The following is a 21,875-nucleotide window of genomic DNA, read 5'->3' on the forward strand; positions in this document are numbered from 1 at the left end:
TTACTCTTAATTTGATTGAGTACAGGATTATTTCTGATTGGTGAGAAAAAGGACAGATTCTTAAGTGTTCCTCTAATATCAGGTATGGGTTTTTTACCCTTTTCCCCCCTCTGTTGAAGACATGCATCTAAAATAGCAACAAGACTTGTATAAATTGTCTGAATCTCTCATTACAGTTTTAAGATTGCTTTCTGAAAAAGTTATACTCATTTAAAATTTCACTAGTAGCATATGAAAGTGTTCCTTTCATCACACCATTACAAATACTGAAGAATATATATATATGTAATATATATTTTTAAATCATGGCATATTTGATAGATAATCAGTAACATTTCATTATATTTTATATTTCTTTGATTAGTAAAGTTGAATTTTTTCTTTTTTTAAAAAAAAATCCAGTTTGTATTTCTTCTTTGAAGAATTGCTTCATTTCTGAACTTGCCCAAGTATCTCTTGGGTTCTTTGTTTTTTTCATATCAGTTCGTATGAATTCTTTATAAATGATTTGCCCTTTGCTTCAAAGGTGCTTTCCAGTTTTTTTCTACCCATCCATGAGTTCTCACCAAGTTTCCAAATGTATGTAGCCTGGCATGGCAACCTCCTTGTTGTGTTTAAACGCTGTCAAAGCTTTTATTTCTTAAAGCAGAAGCAGTGCTGATCCTGCAGAAGGATCTAATCAGTGTGAAAAGAAGTGGCGCTGATATGGGGAAATGAGTACTGGAATCCATGCAGAATTGGAGAGGGGAGGAGGATGGGTGGGCAGCACGGAGAAAGGGTAAAGAATTCATTGCTGTTGATAATGGGAGGAGGAAGCTAAGAGGTAGGAGGAGGTGGTTGCCTGACACAGTAGTCAGCAGGAGCTAGATGCCCAAAGTGAAATATCTAAAGCAGGTTCTTCTTTAATAGGCTTGACCCCAAAACTGTTTGGTGTTTCTGTAGAGGCCACCATCGTATTTTGAGTGCCTACTGACACAGAAATACATCATAACTCTTAGTTGCTGTGGATGAACTCTTAGACCAAGTACCTCCACTCCAGGCTTGTTATGTCCTACTGCATGTAACTCTCTCTCCTTGTATTAATAATATGGCAGAATTATATGGTCCTCTCCCCTCCCCTCTACCTCCCATCATCTCAGTTGTCTTCTGATAATTTTTGTTCAACCTTTCTGTGGAACATTTCATTATATCAACTCCACTATGATGCATTAGTAAGGCCACTGTATGATGTGGCATGTGAAATGGCAGTCTGACTGCAATCCATGTCTTCTTAAGTTCTCAGTGTCTTCACTCTTCTTATTTTGTTCCTCTTAACCTTGACTTTGTCTTTGTTTCAGTTACTCCTACTCATTGTGCCTTGCCGCTAAAGAGCCAGGCCTCGGGATTTCTTATAGCAGTTTTTTTCCTACTATATGTGCTTATTCCTTCCTTGAAAAATAAAATAGCCCTTATTAACACCTGAGTTAATACCCATAGCATTATGTGTTGAAGGAATATTAACAGCTAAAAATCACTTCAGAGAAGTTCTCTCACCTCATGATCTAGTCACACGTTTTAATTCAGGCATCTAGAGCATTTTAAGAAAGAAGAAAGTTCAACGAATTAATATTAGATCAGTCATTTTCATTATAACTATTACAGAGCCACAGCCAGGACTATAATTATCTTAGAGGATAAGTGTTATTGTTATCTCCATTTTACCCATGAGGAATCTGGTATCTGAGACGTTTAGTACTTGTCCAACATTAGATAGTTAATAAGCTGCAGAGCCAGGGCCCAAGCCGAAGTCTGCCTGACTCCAGAGCTAGCATTTTTCATTGCTGTATTTTATCTCCTTTCCCATGTGTAGAGGTGGGGACGAACACAAGGGAAAGTATGAGGAGACCATAGAAGCCTCAGTCAGTTTTAGAAAGGCAGAGTATTAGAATCTTTCACCCCTGAATGCGTACATGAAATCTGATCTCATCAGAATTGATCTTGTCAGATTTTCAGTTACCTAAAAGAAACAGTTTGATCGATCCAGACTATTTCCTGGTGAACAGAGTTGATGTGACATAAGTCATGTCTGTGAAAACATGTGTGAAGTCAAAACATCAGATGAACTATCAGAATTACTTCTGGTGGTCGCTGTGGAGATCTTTAACATGTTCTGTTCTGGACTGTAATTTCTGGAAACTTCTAGTTTTATTTGAGGCTTGATTAGATTCAGCTTAGATTTTTTTTTTTACAAGAATACTTCATGGGTGGTATTATATGCTTCATATTACATCAGACTGTGAGACACATACTGTCTGGTTATCTTTCTTTTGTGATGTTAAGATTGATTAGTGGGATCAGCCTAATCCATCCATTTAGAGAGCCCAGCTTTCAGCTAATGGTCATTGATGATGATTGCTCAGATCTGTTATTTCATTGAGGGTGTCTCTTGATATTTAAACAATTTTTAAATTATAAAAGTGGTATATACTCATTGAAACAAAATTGTTAACACAGAAAAATAATAATCCCCAAATAATCACCCCCAAATCCAGTTTCCCCCCAGAATGATGGTTAATATTTTAGTTTATTTCCTTTCAGTCTTAATTTTGAATCCCTGCATAGTATTTCATCCTGTATTTGAACACTGGGTTGTTTAACTTTTTTCATTGTTAAAATAATGCTTTGATAAAATATCTTTGTCTTATAATCGTGTCTAAATTCAGGTGATTTCCTCAGAGTAGATTCCCAAAATTTAATTCATGGGTCAGAAAATATTAATTATTTAAAAATTCTAGACATATAATTTCAAACTGCTTAAATAAAAATTCTAGCTTTTAAAGAAAAAGATTGTGCTATAAATATTATACACAAGAACTAGTAAGAACTAGACAAGTGACTGTTTTCTTAAGACCTCTAAATTATTCATTACTTCATAGATTGAGGAGTTTTGTTCATAAAAATATAATGGTTGTAGGCCCTTTATTTCTGTATCCTAAGTAAGGGTTGTTAATTTAAAGATTTTTCTCAGTATTGATTCTTTGCTTTAAGTCTCAGGGTGGTGGAGGCACTGCCAAGAATATTTTTATATGAGTACTTTTGTCTTTGTCTGGAAAAGTGTTGAGGAAGCCATGCTGTCACTTCAGATGCAGGGGTTAACTACAGCAGCACTGAAGACTAAGGTCAGGAGCTCAACATGCAAGTGTACCTTGTTGAGAAAGCAAACTTACCTCTGTAAACTTGAAAGGAAATTACTACAACTTGAGTAGGGTAGGGACAGGGGGCTTCTGTGGCTTCTCTACGACAAAGAGAGCAGTTTGGTATTATGGTGCTGGTTTTGGAGTCTGACAGATTTGGAATCATATCTTAGTCCAGGTATTTACAGGATTGAGGACTCTGAGCCTTTATTTGTTCATCTGTAAATTGGACCCAGTGATGCCTGCCTTTTTAGGGTTGTTTATAGTTAGGAAGTATCAGCATAATCTATTAGGATTTTTTAGTTAGAAGCTATCACTAGTAGAATAACATTATCAAGTCTTGTACCTGAGAGAACAAGAATTTATTTATTGAATAGAATGAGGCAGAGAGGATCTTTTTATTTCAAGAGTTATTTCAAATCAAGCTCTAGAGACATTTTCATCATAAAAATATTCTGTTGTTCTTAAAGCCAAGAAAACACTCCACCAAACTTGTGAATAAGAAATTACCTTGCCAAATTGATTCATTAAATATATATATTTTTAAACTTTTATTAAGTAATAGTCATTTTACAATGTTACGTCAAATTCTAGTGTAGAGCACAATTTTTCAGTTATATATGAACATATATATATTCAGTCACATTCCTTTTTTCACTATGAGCTACCACAAGATCTTGTTTATATTTCCCTGTGCTATACAGTATAATCTTGTTTATCTATTCTGCATTTTAAAATCCCAGTCTGTCCCTTCCACCCACTGCCCCCCTGGCAACCACAAGTTTGTATTCTATGTCTATGAGTCTGTTTCTGTTTTGTATTTATGTTTTGTTTTGTTTTGTTTTTGGATTCCTTATATGAGTGATCTCATACGGTATTTTTCTTTCTCTTTCTGGCTTACTTCACTTAAAATAACATTCTCCAGGAACATCCATGTTGCAGCTAATGGCATTATGTTGTCAGTTTTTATGGCTGAGTAGTATTCCATTGTATAAATATACCATGTCTTCTTTACTCAGTCATCTGTTGATGGACATTTAAGCTGTTTCCATGTCTTGGCTATTGTAAATAGTGCTGCTATGAACATTGGGGTGCAGGTGTCATTTTGAAGTAGGGTTCCTTCTGGATATATGCTCAGGAGCTGGATTCCTGGGTCATATGGTAAGTCTATTCCTAGTCTTTTGAGGAATCTCTATACTGTTTTCCACAATGGCTTTCCTTGCTTCCCTCTCCCACTCTTAATGATTTAGATGTCTTCTTTTACAATTTTGTGTTTATTCTTTTTGTAATTCATGGCAGTTATCTCCTTTCCAGTTATGAGTTTCTCATTTTTGTAGCATCCTGCTTTTCTATTTATAGTAGACCTGCCAATATTTCTTTTAGCATGGGTTTAGCGTTGCTAAACTCTTTTAGTTTTTGCTTGCCTGTGAAGTTCTTTATCTCTCCTTTTATTCTAAAGGATAGCCTTGCTGGATAGAGTATCCTAGGCTGCATCTTTTTTTCATTCAGGACTTTTAATATATCTTGCCACTCCCTTCTGGCCTGTAGTATTTGTGTAGAGAAATCAGTTGAGAGCCTTATGGGGGTTCCCTTGTAACTCACTCTTTGTTTTTCTCTTGCTGCCTTTAGGATCATTTCTTTATCCTTGGCTCTGGCCATCTTGATTATAATATGTCTTGGTGTGGGTCTGTTTGGGTTCTTCCTGTTTGGGACCCTCTGAGCCTCCTGTACTTGGATATCTGATTTCTTTAGGTTTGGGAAGTTTTCAGTCATGATTTCTTCAAAGACCTTTTCAATTCCCTTTGTTCTTTCTTCCCCTTCTGGAACCCCTATTATGTGTAGATTAGCACGCTTTATATTATCTCATAGGTCCCTTATATTGTTTTCATTGTTTTTTATTTGTTTTATTTTTTCAGCTGTTCTGGTTGGGTGCTTTCTGTTGTCTTGTCTTCTAGGTCACTTACTTGTTCCTCTGCATTATCTAGCCTGCTTTGTACAGCCTTTAGATCAGATCTCATGTCAGCAAATGAGTTTACTAATTCTACTTGGTTCTTCTTTATAGCTTCTGTTTCATTTTTGACATATTTTATATCTCTAAACACTATTTCTTTTAGTTCCTTCAGTACTTTGCTCACTCCTTTTTTGAAATCTTGATCTAGTAGGCCGTCAATGTCTATTTCTTTGATCGTGCTTTCAGGGGATTTCTCTTGATCTTTTAATTGGGAGTGGTTCCTCTGCTTCTTCATATTACTCATATCTCTCTGGCACTGTGGCTTAAGGAGTATCAGTTATCTAGTTCTGGAGACGCTGTGCTCTTAATGATCTTATTGAGAGGTCTTTGTGTCTTCGCCCTGTTTTGCGAACTCAGCTTGCTGTTTCCAGAGGCCCTCTGTTGGCGCCCTCTTCTGTGCTGCTCCCAGTGGCTGTTGGCTAGCAGATTGCGCCTCCTCCCACCACTGGGTCAGGTGCTGAGCTCTTATCTGGTGGGCAGGCGGGTCACTCCCCCTCCTGATGCCATCAGTCAGATGCTGCACTTGAGGGAGGCAGGTGGGCTGATCGTGCCTCCTCCCAGCACCGTGGTCAGGTGCTGCGTTCCTGCCAGGAAAGCGGGTTGCCGCCCGCCCTTCCCGGCGCTGGTTGCTCCGCTGCTCTGTGCAGCTGCCTGCTCCACCTGAAGGTGGGTTCGGGGAAGACCACTGAACGGCCCTGCCTCTGCTCCGTGCCAAATCTCAGCTCCTTGTTTATCTTGGCTGTGTAAGTTCTCTGAGGGCTCAGGGCAGGAAGATCTTATCTGCCTCCAGCTGTAAACAAGTCTCAGTCATGTCTAGGAGGTTGCGGAACCCCTGGGTGCCGATTCAGGTCTTGGCCCCACACACGCCTGGGCGCCGTGCACAGGAGGAGATGGCAGCTGTGGCTGAGTCCTGCATCTCTTCTCGCAAGAAGTGCCAGTAATGGTGGCACAGGTCTGAGGAGACAAAGGCTATGGCGCCCCTCCCCCCAGGGCACACCAGCCATGTTGCTTTGCTTTTTTCGCAATTTATGGGGACCAAGGTTGTTCTGCTCCATATCCCCTCCCAGCCACGGCATGCAGCACCCAGCAGTCCCCTAGGGCTGCCTCAGTGCAGCCACCCCAGTCCTCTGCCCAGCTCGGGCCGCCTGCCCCAGCCCCAGCTGCTGGCTCGCATCTCAGGCTGGGTGTTGTGGGAACCCTTTGTGTCCATTTAACTTAGTTCTGTCGGTCAAGGGGTGCTCAGGGCAGATTTGAGCCTCGGAGTTTCCCCCTCCGTCCCACTGGCCTCTCCGTTGGAGAGGGGAGACCCAGCGAATGAATGCTTGTCCTCTTTAGCCACTCCCTCCCTGTGGGATCAGTCCCGCACTGTTTTGCTTTTTCTTCTTTCTTTTTTCCTACCAGATTTTTGGCATCTTTGTCTTTCGAAGAGGGCAATGTTCTGTTGGAGTTCGGCAGGTGCTCTAGTTGTCTTAGTGGGTCCGTAGATGTGTTTTGGTGTATTTGTGGGAGACGGTGAGCTACAAGCGTCCTTCTACTACGCCATCTTGCTTCTCTCCACCCATTAAATGTACATTTATATTGAGCATCAATTTTATGCCAGGAATGTAGAATACTGATGTGATTAAGAGGTAGTCTGCTGGGGGAAGTAAATAGGTAAAGCAATAATTAGAATGTTGTGTGAGAAATGCTGTGATAGATATGTACGTAGGGTCCTGTTCACGTGTAGAGATTGTGGCCTTCTTGGGTCAGAGAAGGCTTCCTAGGTACTGCCAACTGGTAATGCTGGGCCTGAGTTATTCTTGGAGCAGTATGGAAAATTGACTAGAGAGATTGAAATTAAGAAATAACAAGACAACTAATGAAGCAGTGTCATGAGAGTGGACAGATTTTAGAATCTTTTCTTGAGAGAATCAGTCAAACTTTGTGACTGAGGGTCAAGATGATCCAAGGCATCTCTCACTTAGGTTTCTGACTAAGCCTACTGTAGGATGCTCAACTTTAGAGAGTCCCTGAGTAATTCAGAAGACTGTTGTTTATCATGTTGTTATTTAGGCTCCTTTACTGATAGCCCCCGGTCGATACTTATTTAGCACCTACTATGACCCAGATACTGTTATACAAGGTAAGGATACAGCACTGAACAAAAGAAATCTGTGGTCTCACGAAGCTTACATTCTCATGGGGGAAACAGATGATAAATAAAATTTAAGAAACATAAAATGAGGAAAGAGGAAAGAGAATGACCAGGGCATGGAGGGGCAGGGCTCTTAAATAAAAAGATCAAGGAAGGCTTCTTAAGGTGTTATTTGAATAGAGTCATTCTATGTTAAAGGGATTAAGTATATAAGACCCTAAAGCAAGAGTGTGTTTGGCATGTTTGTTAGAGCAGTAAGGAAGTCACAATGACTGAAGTGTGGGATGAGCCACAGGGGAAAGAGGAGAGAGAAGCCATGGGTTTTTTGCACTTTTTTCTTTTTTTTTTTTTTTTACTTTTTTTTTTATTGATTCATACTCATTTTACAGTGTTGTGTCAAATTCCAGTGTTCAGCACAATTTTTCAGTCATTCATGGACATATACACACTCATTGTCACATTTTTTTCTCTGTGATTTATCATAACATTTTGTGTATATTTCCCTGTGCTATACAGTGTAATCTTGTTTATCTATTCTACAATTTTGAAATCCCAGTCTATCCCTTCCCACCCTCTCCCCCCCCCCCCCGTAACCACAAGTCTGTATTCTCTGTCCATGAGTCTATTTCTGTCCTGTAATTAAACAAAAACAAAGCATAAATACAGGACAGAAATGTACTTTTTTCTGAATATGATGAAAAGCCATAGAAGGATTGAGAGCAAGGAAGTGATGTAATCTAACTCTGGCTACTATGTGGAAAACAGTCTGTAAGAGGGACAGGAACAAAAGTAGAAGCAAAACAGACCAAACAGGAGGCTATTGCAGTGTTCCAGGAAAGGTCTAATGTTTACTTGGATCACAGTGATATATGCAAGGTGAAGAAGTTGTCAAATTTGGGGTGTATTTTGAAGGTTGAACCTACAGGAATAGTTGGAGTATGAGGGAAAGTGTAAACTCAGAGGTGACACCAAGGTTTTGCTCCAAGCAACTAGGTTGATCGTGATTCCATTTTTTGAGGTTGGGAAATACAGGGGATCCAAAATAGCCAAAATAGCCTTAAAAAAGAACATAGTTGAGGGTTCACAGTTTCAGATTTTACAACTTACAAATCAAGACTGGCCTAAGAATAGAGAAGTCAATCTATTTGTCTATCTGTCTCTGGAATAGAATTGAGAGTCCAGAATTAAAACAGTATATTTATGGGCTGTCCATTTGTGACAAGGCCATAGGACAATTCAGTGGGGAGGAAAAATATCTTTTCAAGAAATGGTGCTGGGACAAATTAATATCCACATGCGAAAGAAGTTGAACCCCTACCTCACACCATATTAAAAAAAATGGATTGAAGACCTAAATGTAAGTGTTAAAACTATAAAAATCTCTTAGGGGTAAGTGTTTATGACCTTAAATTTGGCAATGGATTCTTAGATATGACACCAAAAGCACAAACAACAAAAGAAAAAAATAGATAATTGGACTTAATCAAAATTTAAACTGTTGTGCATCAAGGAACACTATCAAGAAAGTGAAAAAAAAAACCCTACAGAGTGGGATAAAATAATTATAAATTACATATCTGATAAGGGTCTAGATTCCAGAATCTATAAAGAACTCTTACCACTCAACAACAAAAAAGAACCCAATTAAACCACTATATATAAAAATAGATTAAAAAAAGTTTCTTCTATGTAGCACAAGGAACTATATTCAATAGCTTGTAATAACCTATAATGAGGAAAATATGAAAATGAATATGTGTGTGTGTATGCATGGCTGGGGAATTGTGCTGTATCCCAGAAACTGACACATTGTAACTAACTGTACTTCAATTTAAAAAAAATTTTTTAAAAAGAACCCAATTAAAACGAAAGGTTTACATAGACATTTTCCCAAAGAGTATATACAAATGGCCAGCAAGCACATACAAAGATGATCAACATAATTAGTCATTATGGAAATGCAAGTCAAAACCACAAGATACCACTTCATACCTACTAGAATGGCTGTTGAAAAAAAAAGTGAAAATAACAAGTGTTGGTAAAAATGTGGAGAAGTTGGAACCCTAGTACATTGTTGGTGGGAATGTAAAATGGTGCAGCTGTTCTGGGAAAAAAGGGAATGAAGTTCTGTTACATGCTACAGTATGGATGAACCTTGAAAATACAGGTTAAATGAAGGAAGTCAGTCACAAAAGCCTGTGTATTATGTGATTCCACTTATAAGACATGCCCAGAATAAGCAAATTCATAGAAAAGGAAAGATTAGTGGTTGCCTAGGTCTGGGAGTTTGGAGGGAAAAGGAGAATGACTGCTAAATGGGAACTGGTTTCTTTTTTAGTTAATGAAAATTAACGTTATGAAATTGATACTGGTGATAGTTGCACAACTATGAATATACTAAGAACCATGAACTATATACTTTAGTGAATTTTATAATGTGTAACTTTATCTCAATAAAGTTACTATATTGAAACAAAAAAGAATGGTGACAGCAGAGGCAGGATGGATATTGAAAGTCTGAGGAAAGCAGAGATGTAGTCTCAGTAGAATAAACTGACTGTGAAAACATTAGGACTGCTAGGCAATCACTGTCAGCCTAGCAAGGGGGCACTTGAGGCTTGTGGTCTTAAATATTAACGTGAGCACAGTCAGCACCATTGTGCTGCACAGGTAGGGGAACATAATAGGTGGAGAACTGAATTTAACGAAAATTGGGTTTTGCCGGGAGTACAACAGAAATTAGAACAAATTGAGAGGATATTCAAGGGAATTGTTAGTATGATAACCAAGAAATCCAAGTTAGGTAAGAAGGAAAATGAGGACGTGATAGGGTGACGAACAACGAAACGGTGATAGACTGGAATTTGGCGTCCTAGTGGGGCTGGAGGATTATTAGAGCGAGGGAATTAGAGGGAGTGAGTTGGAAAAGAGAGGTGGTGGTGATCTTGGAAGTGGCATGATTATTATTGACAGGCTCAATCAGGGTTTGTCACTGGAACCACAGAGCACAGAAACGGAATCAACTGTTTTCCTGGCTTGTCCCCAGGATGGTACATAACCGGTACTGTTCTAGATGCAGAGGACAGAGGTTAATGTATTATATACAATGGTATAAGGCTGACTTCTCTCTCAGAACCCTGCTTGAGAAAGGCTGAGATGGTATGATCCAGGGAGTTGATAGCCAAAATGTCAAGGAAGTGAGAGGACAGATACTGAATGAGTCATACCTTAGGTTGAGCTACAAAAACTGCAGCTTCATATTCTTCAGACTAATACATAGATATTAAAATCACCAAGACTGATGGCAGAACTGGTGAAAAGGAAGACAGTAAATGACATGTTAAAATTTTCAGTGAATGGCTAGGAAGGTGGGTGGGGTGGATGACCAGGAGGATAGTAGATGACTACTTTAGGATAGAGTAACAGGGGTAGCAGAATGGTTCGTGCTTCATACTAGGTTTTTCCAGTAGTCTGGAAGCAGCAATTAGGTGTGAGAGGATATTTATCCCACTTCCTGGTCAGTGGTACTGTGTTTGTAAGGAAGACGAAACAGCCAGTACTTGAGAAGGTACAAAGAGAAGAAGTACCCTCAGAGGACAGCCATCTTTCAGTTATGGTAAGAAGATGAAGGGGACACTCATACAGAGGAGGCTGAGAATATTGGGGATTTTTTTGATCACTGACCCAAAGTCCAGAGGGCAGAGTCATTTTGAGAGCAGGAGTGGGAGACTGAATCATATTAGAAAAGTCTCCCCAGAAGAGAGATTAGAGTCATGCGGGGATGAGAATCTAGGTAATGAGAGATGCTATGGGAAGCTTGACTTTCTTGGGGTATCCAAGGTAAACAGATTTAAGACAAAACAGGATTACTCCTGGTTATCTCTTAAAGGAGCAGTGCTAGTCAGTAGAACTGTCTGAAATGACAGAAATGTTCTGTATCGGTAGAATCAAACATGGTAGCCACTAATCACATGTGGCTGTTGAGCACTTGAAGTGTGGCTCATGGGACTGAGGAGCTGAATTTTAAATTATATTTAATTCTCATTAAGATTTAAATTTAAATAACTACATGTCTTAAAATGGTAGATAATGGTTGGTTCTATTGATAGCCTTTTTGTTGGGACTAGTCTGTAGGGGAAGGCTGCAGCATTGAGGCGGGCAACATGCAAGTGGAGCAGGCCTTCCCTTTTTCCTCTAAGGTCCCAGTGAGAAAATGGTAGGCTGGAGGGTGGGCGGTCTTAGCAGGAACATAAACAACTCAGTTATTTCCTGCTGAGGTGGTTTTGAAGTTGAGGAAGACAAACAGACTATCCACTGTTATTTTGCCAAATCTCTCTTTTTTGTACATATAAGTTTCACTTTCCTCAAGGAGCCATTGTCTTTACTATTTACAGTTCAAGGCTATATGTTTTAGTTTTTGATTGCTTATTCATTTTAGGTTTAAACAAATGTGCTGATGTTTACATAGTATTGGAAATTGTTCTGTAATGTTTTAGTTATTTGTCCATTCTGTTTGTACAAATCAGAATGGCAACCATTTAAGTCTAAGACCTCACCCAAATTATAGACAGACTGGTAAGTATTGGTTCTAAGGATGGGCTTAAATCTTTGGATAAGGCTAAGAAATAAATATGGAACACTAATAATGAGAATTATGCAATAATAAACAACTAACATTTTCTGAGTTCTTTCTGTGGGCTGAACACTCTTACAACTTATTTGAATTACAAGATGTGATCCTTACCAAAACCCATGAGGGTAGATGTAATCATCTCATTTTGTGAGTAAGTCAGCTGATACTCAGAGAACTTAAGTAATTTGCCTAAGGCAACACAGCTAGTAGAGTCCCAGCTTGGAGACCATTTCTTCCGACTCTAAAGTTGGTGCACTTTATTCTGCTGTGTGCCACTGCTTCTTTGTATCTTAACAGTGTCAAGCCAAGTCGCAAGCACGGTTCCAGAGGGCATTTTCCATCCAGTGGTATCTAAAGGCCTAAGTTAATGGTCATAGGTTTATAGGTGGCTCTCTCAGCTTTCAGTGATGTCCCTCCTTTCTGTTTTGCTTACATTGCCCTGGTAGTTGTCCTCAGACTCCATTATTTCCTTTTGAAATCTTTGGCTGTTGTCACCAGCAGCTAAGTTTTTGGACTTAAGTTTCATACTGAATTCTCTGCCTGCAGCTAGTTGAAATGGTTCTCTCAATACTCGTAAACCAGAGTAGGAGGTTCCTTTAGAGCAACTTACACCTTTCTGCTCCTTTGGAGGGGCAGTAGTTTTCAAAGGAAAAATGCAGCTGCAAGACCCAGTCCAGTTTGCTCTGATCATAATGTTTAATAATAGAATTAGCATATAGTTCTTAGTCATCTACCAAGTCTTTTTTCCACCTGCCCACTTAACCACTTTTTCTCTTCCCATCCTTTAACCCTCCGATTTCCCAGGAGAGGCAGCCTGCTCTGGTAGAAGAATATATGCTGCTTTAAAGTCAAGCTCATGTTGCATTCCTGGTGCCATATTTCTTTGTTGTTGTTTTAGCTTTGTGATCTTGATCAGTTTATTGCATCATTTATAAAATACCGATAGTGATACATGCCTTGCAGGATTGTTGTAAGAAGTAGAAATTATGTTTATTAAGTCCCTGGCACAGAGAAGGTCTTTATAAAGCAAGAGCCCCCTTTTCCCTTGAATCCATTGCTATGATTTAATTTGGCAAATATTTATTAGTGTCTATTCTGTTACCAGACTGCTAGGGATGGTGAAGAGATCAAAACAAAACCCGGAATCTCTGGATTCTGAGAGTGGTATGATGTAGAAAGGAGACTGACATATAAACAAATACCTGAAACGTGCTAGGTGCAGTAGAGAGATACATATATGAAGTGCTAGAAGTGATTAATTCTTTTTCCAGCTCTGTCTTCAGAGTGGTTTCCAAGTATTTCTTTTGGAAAAATACTTGGTACTCAAGATGGGGGTGCAAATAGAAAGAGAAGAAGGGGGAAACAACCCTTAAAGGTTTCTGTAATCTGAGATGCCAACCTTTTAAGGATTGATTTCTGCAAGGCACTTGATAAAAATCTCTCATGAAGTCCTTGTATATAAGATGGAGAAAAAATGTGGGCTGGCTGATAGAATAGGAGGTGGATTTTGAAGGTGATTATACTTCTGTGTCCAGGGTTTTTTTCTCCTGCAGTACTTAATTTTTACTTATAAAATCTCTGGGTTGGAAGAAACCTTAGAAATAGATCATCTTCTCTAACCTGCTGTGACTAAGACCTCGCTATAACCTAGTCTCTTCTTCTCCCTTTGAATTTTTTTTCGTACCTGTGACTCATTTATTTTGTAATTAGAAGTTTGTACTTCTTAATCTCCCTCACCTATTTCTCTCCTCCCTCCACCCTCCTCTCTCCCACAACCACCTGTATCTGTGCCTCTGTTTCGATTTTGTTACATTTGTTCGTTTGTTTTCTAGATTCCACATATAAGTGAAATCATATAGTATTTGTCTTTCTCTGACTTATTTCACATAGCATAATACCCTCTAGGTCTATTCCATGTTGTCACAGATGACAAGGTTTCTTTCTCTTTTTTTTAATAGCTGAGTAATATTCTGTGTGTCTGTGTACCTCACATCTTTATCCGTTCATCTATTCATAGGCACTTAGGTTACTTCCATATCTTAGCTATTGTAAACAATCCTGTAGTGAACATAGGGGTACGTATTTTAGAATTAGTGCTTTCATTTTCTTTGGGTAAATACTTAGCCCTTTTAATTTTTAATTCAACAGTACAGAAACTATATAGTGAAAAATATGCCTCCCTCCTATTTCAGTCCTCAGGTGTTCCTTTCATCCTTCTCAGAGACAGAAATACTGTTCATAGTTGCTTCTGTGTGTGATCATGTTTTATTACATATAACTCTTTACACCTTGTATTATAGTTAATTGAGTTTATGTGCTGTCTTTCTTAGTAAGTTGTAAACTCCTTAAGAGCAAAGGCCATGCCTTGTAATTTCCTATATCTCCCCGAATTACTTGCACATTGAAGATTCTCAATAAATATTTACTCAAGTATTTAAAGGAAATTTAAGACAGGTTTCCCTGGTAACAGGCCAGAGTTTTCTATGTCCTTGGCCATATCATTTACAGCTATTTTCCCCCAGTGACTTGGATGAAGATGTAGAAAGCATTCTTGTCATATATGCAGACGACACAAAGCTGGGAGAGCTGACAACATCAGATGACAGAATCAAGTCTGTAGGTGATTTCAACAGACAGGAATAAATACAAAGTTCTGTTAAAGAGGGAACAGCTTAGATACCCTAGTATAGAATTAGGAGACCTTTCTTGATAACAGTTTTAAAGATGATTTGGGAGGGTAGGGTATAGGTCTTAATTGTCTTTAAGCTCAGTTTAAACCAGTAATGTACCAGGATTGGCAATAAAATAAACACAGCCTTGGCTGAGTTAGTAGAATATGAGTCCAGATGGGGTAGCTTGTGGTTCTTGTGTTCTTTTTACTGGTCAGGCTGTTGGAATATTGGGTCCGTTTTGGGGGGTCACACATATAAGGAGAGACTGACAAATTGGGGTATATGTAGAAGAGGTTAACTACAAAGGTAAAACATGGGTAAAGGAATCAAATGGATTTACAGTCTACCCTAGGTTCTTCTTACCAATTGTGATAGCTTGGCAAAGTCAGTTCCTTTGAGTTTGTTTTCATACTTTTAATATAGGGCAGAATAATAACACCAGTCTCTAGAGGGTCATTAAAAGGATTAGACCTAGGCCTTCAAAAAGTTCTGCAATCCAAATCTTATTAGTACCTATTTTGAAGGTGGTTACATTTTAATGGGTCAGGCAGTTAAGTAAAACCAAAATTATAATTCAGGTTGTTAAGTATTCATAGAGTTTACTTGTGGAAAAAGGGGTAAACTTATATTCATACAGCCCCCAGTAAATGTAGATTGAGCCAGATTGTTGTGTAATAGTAGAATAGATTTCCCTGGGAGGAAGTGAATTCTCCTCAGTGAATGGATATAGTCAAGTTGAGATTGTAAAATCCCTTGCCAGGAATGCTTATAGAAGGGATTTTTATGAATAGGAGGTTGGAATAGAAGGGTAGGTAAACTCTGGCCAGCCAGGGCCAAATTTAACCAGACACCTGTTTTTGTAAATAAAGTTTTACTTTAACATACCACACTCAGTTATTTATATGTTATCTGTGGCTGCCTTCCTGCTACAATGCACAGTTGAGAAGTTGTAACAGACCATATGGCCTGCCACACCTAAAATATTTACTTCCTGGTCTTTTACAGAAAAATTTTGCTGATCCCTGACCTAGATAAATGTTTCATAACCTAAATTATTTTGTGAACTGATAACCTTCCTAAATTCTCTGTCATGGAGATTTTAAGTGTCAGGAGAGAAGAAGGCAAGATTTGACGTGAGATGGTCACAGTTTTCCTTGTTAACGGCAAGGAATGAAGACTGGAAAACAGTTGGTTAATTAATCTTCCAAGATTCTTTAAGAGAGTATGATTTTATTAACAGACACCTTTTGGTGTGAGACAAAGTATTTGTATGCCACTTAGGCTAAAGCTGTCCATACCTACTGGAATAAAGAGATGGTCCTGCTGTGTGGTGGAAAAGACTGGTTGTGTTAACTGTTTTGAGCTCTGGCTTCCTCACTTGTAGGTGGAATGCTTCCAGTGTTTTGTGAAATTGGAGCTGATGTGGGCACTCAGATGGAGCTATCATTGCTATATCCCATAAAGCACCTGTTGGAGTGTTTTCATTGAGAAAGTATAAATCCTTCCCCTGAGTGCTGCAAGTTGGAGTAGTACACAAAAACTTTTCTTGGGGTGGACTAATCTTTAGATCTCATGGAAAAGAGGGGAAAAAATAGATCTCATTACCAAATATGGGAATATCTTGTGGCTGGCAGTTTCAGTCCATGTTATACAAGTAATATTCTCTAAACTAGAAAGGCAGAGGTTTCTGGACAGTGCACTTCTCCCAGTGGAATAGGATTTTAAACTTTTCTTCTTCCTATACATTCTGTCTTTTATATTCAGAGTTTACTGCCCACTAACAGTTTTTCTTTTTTTGTTTTGTTTCTTCTTTTCTTTTTTTGTTGAAAGTGTTGACTCGGAGACAAAAAGAGGCCAAGAGCAAGAGCAAGAGCGGCAGTGGGACAGCTGCCCAGACTTCCCTAGACATTGACAAGTAAGTAGGTATGCTGTGTTTATGGAGCTCTTGCTTAACATGCCATTGCTTAGACTGAATAAGAGACCAGTTCCTTGCTTATCCTGGCTTTCTTTGGCCTGGCAATCACTTTGTTGCTTTAATGCCCGAATTTCTTTTTTGTGTTCCAGTGTAGATGGTCTCTGTATCCCTTTTTTGTTACCCTGAAAAGATCCTGCCACCTATTCCACTTCCACATTGCTCTTAGCTTTCTGTTTTCTTTGAATTTGCATATTGTATTTGGTGCTTTGGGGAAGCAATGAACTATTTTGCAATGCAATGGTTGAGTTGCAAAAAGTTAGGCAATATTGACGACTTCCTTGGGTTGTGGGTTGCAGCTTGACAAAGGAAGTGCATTCTAAGGTGGGGACCGTTGGGAAGGTCAAGTATAAGTGCTGCTTCCTGAAAGTAAAGACATCACTGCAGTACATTAGAGCAGTTAGTCACTGCTCTAATCAGACAGAAATGTTTGTCTTTGAAACATAGGTCTTATCTTTGACCCTAAATTTTAGTGCTGCCTTCCCTAATCCAGTTGAGCAGAGGCTGATCCACTTAATTCCTTTTGAAATTCTCCTGACATGCACTCATTCTTCTAGGACTGTATTCATCACACTATTGCAGTAATATTTTTTCTTTCATTTTTTGACATTTCTGTCTCCCTGGCTAGGCTGTGAGTTATTTGAAGGCAGATACTTACCTTCATTTTATATCCTCAGTATCTGATAAAATGTGTGTGAGACAGCAATACCGGTATTGGCTATTTGTTGAGCACCTAATATTATGTTCCAGCCACCGTGCTGGGTGCTTTATTTACTTTGTAACTGTCACAATAGTTGGTAAGGTAATTACTCTTTCTTTTTTAAAAATAGATATAGAAACTGAAGAGAAATTCTAAGTAACTGGTTAAGATCATGTGGCCAGAACTGGCAAAGCCTACCTGACTTTGAAACTCATGCTTCTTTTACACGCTTCTGTCTCTCATGTAGTAGGGGGTTAATAAATGCTTTTTACATTAATTGATAAACCTTGAAAGTTACACTAATCTAGCTTTTCTCATAAAGCAGAGTTTTACTTGTATTCTCTCCAGTGATTATTTACTTGAGAGACGGACTTCTCCTATTTTAAAAACCTCCTAAGAAACTTCTCGTTAGAGACGATGTAAATCTTCCTTGCTGTAGTAGCTGAATAGCAATGGCCAGAAGAAGTCTACGATAGCAAGCTTTGGAAAGTTTTCTTTAACTTCTTAAAACTAAAATGATCTTATGAGTCAGGCAGACCTGTCTTCTGATAATTATTAGCTATAAAACGTTGGGGAGAATAATACCTTCCTAATAGGCCAAAATTAATTGAGAGATTGTGTTTAAAGGGCCTTACACCAGTTCTCACCACAGAGAAAATACCTAGTAAATGTTCATTTTCTTCCTTTGTCTCCAATGATTCCATTTTTACTGATGTCCAGTAAACCTTACCTCAAGGACACAATTCCCTCTCTTTGCACAAACTCTACTGTTATAAAAATATAAAAATAACTATGTATATTAAGTTATGCAGAAGCCTCTGGAAGAACCACATGGTTTTGGTAACTTCTAGTTGATGTTGAAGATTGTAGAATTAAGGAAGTCAGCATATAGACAGACTTGATTTTACTAATCAGACAAGTTCATTCACCCTGGTGAAAATGTCATTTTGATTTGATGGTCCTGGTGTTCCCTTTTCTGTCTGAGTTTTTAACTTCCCTTTGAAAAAACGATTACACTTAATTTGAAGAGAGTTTGACAGAACATTTTATGTCTGAAGAGCAATCAGCATTGTTTGAAATAGTTAGAAGAGCTGATTTCATTATTACCCCACTGCTGCAACAGCAGGGTACAGAGAAACAGCCAGGGGAAACCACTAATCACTCAGTCCTTTTGATTGGCATTGGGGTAGTTTTACTGGTGTTCCTGCTGAGCGAATCTGCTTTCGTTGACGTGTCTTCTCCACGGAATAACTTTGAAGACATAAAAACACAATTTGAGACGTATCTAGGAGCCCAGAGGCAAAAGCAAATCTTAAAACTGCTTTTTCTCCCTTTCTTCTGATTGGCTAGGCATGAGAAGTGTTATCTCTGTAAATCCCTAGTCCCGTTCAGAGAGTACCAGTGTCATGTAGAGTCCTGTCTCCAGCTTGCAAGACGTGATCAAGAAGATGAACCTGAAGAGAGTAGGAGAGTATGCTCAGCTGTGCGAGGGAAGCGTCCACAGTGGCTGCGGAACCCAAAGGTAAGTGTGGAGTGTTTCAGGAAAGGCTACCTAACTCTGCACAGTTCTGTTCTGGGCTTTTTTTTCTCTCTATCCTCCCTCCTTCCTTTTTTCTTCTATTTTTATTTAAAAAAAAAATTTGGGGGGAGGTAATATTTATTTATTTTATTTATTATCATTATTATTTTTTAATTTAATGGAGGTACTGGCAATCTAACCTAGGACCTGGTGCATGCTAAGCATGCGCTTTGCCACTGAGCTATATACCCTCCCCTCCTTCCTTTTCTTCTGTTTATCTTGAAATAAATATCTTGCACTTTGTAAAGTTATTTTTCTTTTAATTAAAAAGTAATATATGCTCATTGTAGAAAATACGAGAAGTTCAAAAAAAGTATGAAGAATTGGGGGAAATTATCACCCATAATTTAGCTACTCAAGATAACATCTTTTAGTATTTTGGCCTATTTTTCTCCAATCTTTTTTTCTATGCATTGTTAATGTAGTTGACACCATACTATATATATGTACATATATGTGTGTGTGTATATACACATATGTGTGTATATTGTATACATTTAACATTGTAACATAAGTACCTTCTTGAATTTATTTTTAAATTGTTTTTTAAAATACTCTTAATGTTTCTGTCACACAGAGGCAATGAACCATTCTTATATTATTGGACATTCAAATTCTTTCCACTTCTGCTGTATTATAAGGCTGTGTTTAAAACATTAATCAGTCTTTGTACCACTCATTATTTCTTTAGAATAGATTTCCTGAAGTGGAACTCTTAGGGAAATGGATTTAAATATTTTAAAAATCTCTTGTACCATGCTGCCAAATTACTTTCCAGAAAAGATATCCAGTCATACCCCATTGTTAGGAACATACTCACTATCAACTCTGTTGAACACCTTGTGTGCTCAGCCTTAGGAAGCTGCAGGGTCTGGCCCCGGTCACTGGGAAGATGGATGTGCTTTCTGGGCTTTGTGATTAGAGATCAAGCAGAGCAAGTCTTGGCTTAGAAATCAGAGATCAAGCAGCAACCCCATGTTCTGGGCTTCCTGACACAGCAGTCACTGCACATGAGATGGAGAAGCCATTATCTGTCATGACAGAAGAAGAGGGACCCCTGTGGGAATGGGGTGATTTTGAGATGATAATTTGGAATTGGAGCTTACAGGTTTGTGCTTATACCATAGAGCCAGTTTATCCTCTGGCATCACTGCCTCTAGAAGCTACCTTGAAATTTGTTTTCCATTTTAAGTCTCTCACAGGTCAAAGGCTACTGTTCTCTAATACGATCTTGGTGGAATAATTTGTCTTGACTCTGATATCCATTCTTGGATATATTCTTGGCATAAAGATGTACTCTATTTATCACAGTTTGCTTTTTTACTATTTACCCTTGTTTATTAGAAAGCAGAAGACTTTCCTACAGCTGTGCCCCCACACCTCTTCTCTCCTGGAGACAGGTGTGATCTGGGCTAAGGAAGCTGTATTTTAGACTCTTTGGTGTAACTCTTTCATCTGTTTTTCTGTCACAGGAAAAAGGTCACAGTGAAGGCCGACTCCTCAGTCTCTTGGAACAGTCTGAGTACAAGGCTGCAGGTGAGGATCCCAGCACCAGTTTTCTGGGCATCTGCCTAAGGCCTTCCAGTAAGAATAACCACTACCAACTCCCCTAACTCCTTGCTGGAGTTATTTGGGTGCACATTTGACCCAGTCAGCCAGCCTTTGAGACTTGGTCTAGGTCATCTCTCCCTAAGGAAGATGGGAAAATACCCTGTTCATCATGTGTTTTGTTTCGGGCTTTATAAACGTTGAAATTTGGACTGGCTGTTGAACTAGGGAGAAAACATTTCCAAATCACAGGGGAATGGCACAAGCCCCAAGTTATCTTCTAAAGGAATAGGCATTGAAAACCAGGCAGTACTACCGTCTCCGTATGTTTTGTGCTTCATTCATGTTACCTTTAGCTTAGTGTTTCAGCCTATGCTCCTGAGGGAGTGTAGGAAGTGGCTCTTGTCTCTGTGTTTAATTTTTAAGGAGTAGAGTGGACTGTTCAAGAACATTGCATAGAGTTAGTAACACCAGCCTCCTAAGTAGGCTCTCAGTAAATGTTAGCTGCTACTGTTACTGTTGTTGTTGTTAACAGTTGCTGTTGTTAAAATTTACTAGGTGTACAAGGGAAAGGGACTTCTGCTTATCATCTAGTTCTAGTAGTTCATTCCCATCAAGCAAATCTGTTGTGCCTTCTGATGGCTAAAAGGCAGCATCTCTGAGCTGCATAGCCTGCTGCCTCTAGATCAGCAGGCTGTGAATCTCTGCAGGTAGCAGATTTCCCATGGCAACTCCTTGTTCCTCAAGTCCAGATTGGGAGTAGGTTTATTCAGTGGTTATTCATTCACAAGTGTTCACCTCGGTACTTCAGCAGCTGAGCCTGTTGGAGGCTAATGCTCCCATTCCGTTGGTCTGGGGACTGGGGATGTGAGCTACCTGGGTCAGCCTGAGGAAGAGCAGTGCCTAAAAGTGTATTACCGGTGAGAAGTGTTATGATTACAGCACTACTAACAGCATTATTACTTTTTCTCTCATCACAGATGCAGAGATAAAGACCAAGTTTTCAGAAACAGGAGCCTTCGGGTAAATTGGAGTGTGCCCTTAAGTGTGACTGTCAGCCGTTCTAGAAAAGCAGAGGCCCAGTCCTCTGTTCTGTGTACAGTTTGGTATTTAAACTATTAAAGTAGAAAACTGTGCAACCGTGTGACCTCTCTCTATATAACTCTGTGACCCCCGTAAACCTGGGCGAAGAATTGGACAGCTCCCTCACTTCACTCGTGGTGTTGAAACAAGCAGAGGAAAAGCTGTCTTACTCCTCCCTGCCTTTCTGTCCCTACCCCGCCCTGGTCTTCTGACTGAGAATTCAAACAGCTTGGAAATTTGAGTCTGAACCCTCATTTTCTCACTGCCTGTGTGGCTTTGGGTCTATGGTTTCCCCAGTGTCCTCATCTGTGAAAGGGGAATGATAGTACTTACCTGGCTGGATCATTTGAAAGATTACGTGAACTGATAG

At 39.1% G+C, this 21,875-nt stretch overlaps 1 protein-coding gene across 6 annotated transcripts in view; it reads left to right on the forward strand.

Annotated features, from left to right (window-relative positions):
- The window catches only part of UIMC1 (ubiquitin interaction motif containing 1), a 95,610-nt gene that overhangs the window by 73,161 nt on the left and 574 nt on the right, over positions 1–21,875 (forward strand). For all 6 annotated transcript variants that reach the window (XM_072947186.1, XM_072947182.1, XM_031689339.2 and 3 more), the window contains 4 exons: positions 16,454–16,538; positions 18,646–18,817; positions 20,347–20,410; positions 21,403–21,445. In XM_072947186.1, the coding sequence (XP_072803287.1) occupies positions 16,454–16,538; positions 18,646–18,817; positions 20,347–20,410; positions 21,403–21,445 (364 nt within the window). The remainder of the gene's footprint in view (positions 1–16,453; positions 16,539–18,645; positions 18,818–20,346; positions 20,411–21,402; positions 21,446–21,875) is intronic.

The sequence above is a fragment of the Vicugna pacos genome, chromosome 22, assembly GCF_048564905.1.
Source record: "Vicugna pacos chromosome 22, VicPac4, whole genome shotgun sequence".
NCBI lineage: Eukaryota > Metazoa > Chordata > Mammalia > Artiodactyla > Camelidae > Vicugna > Vicugna pacos.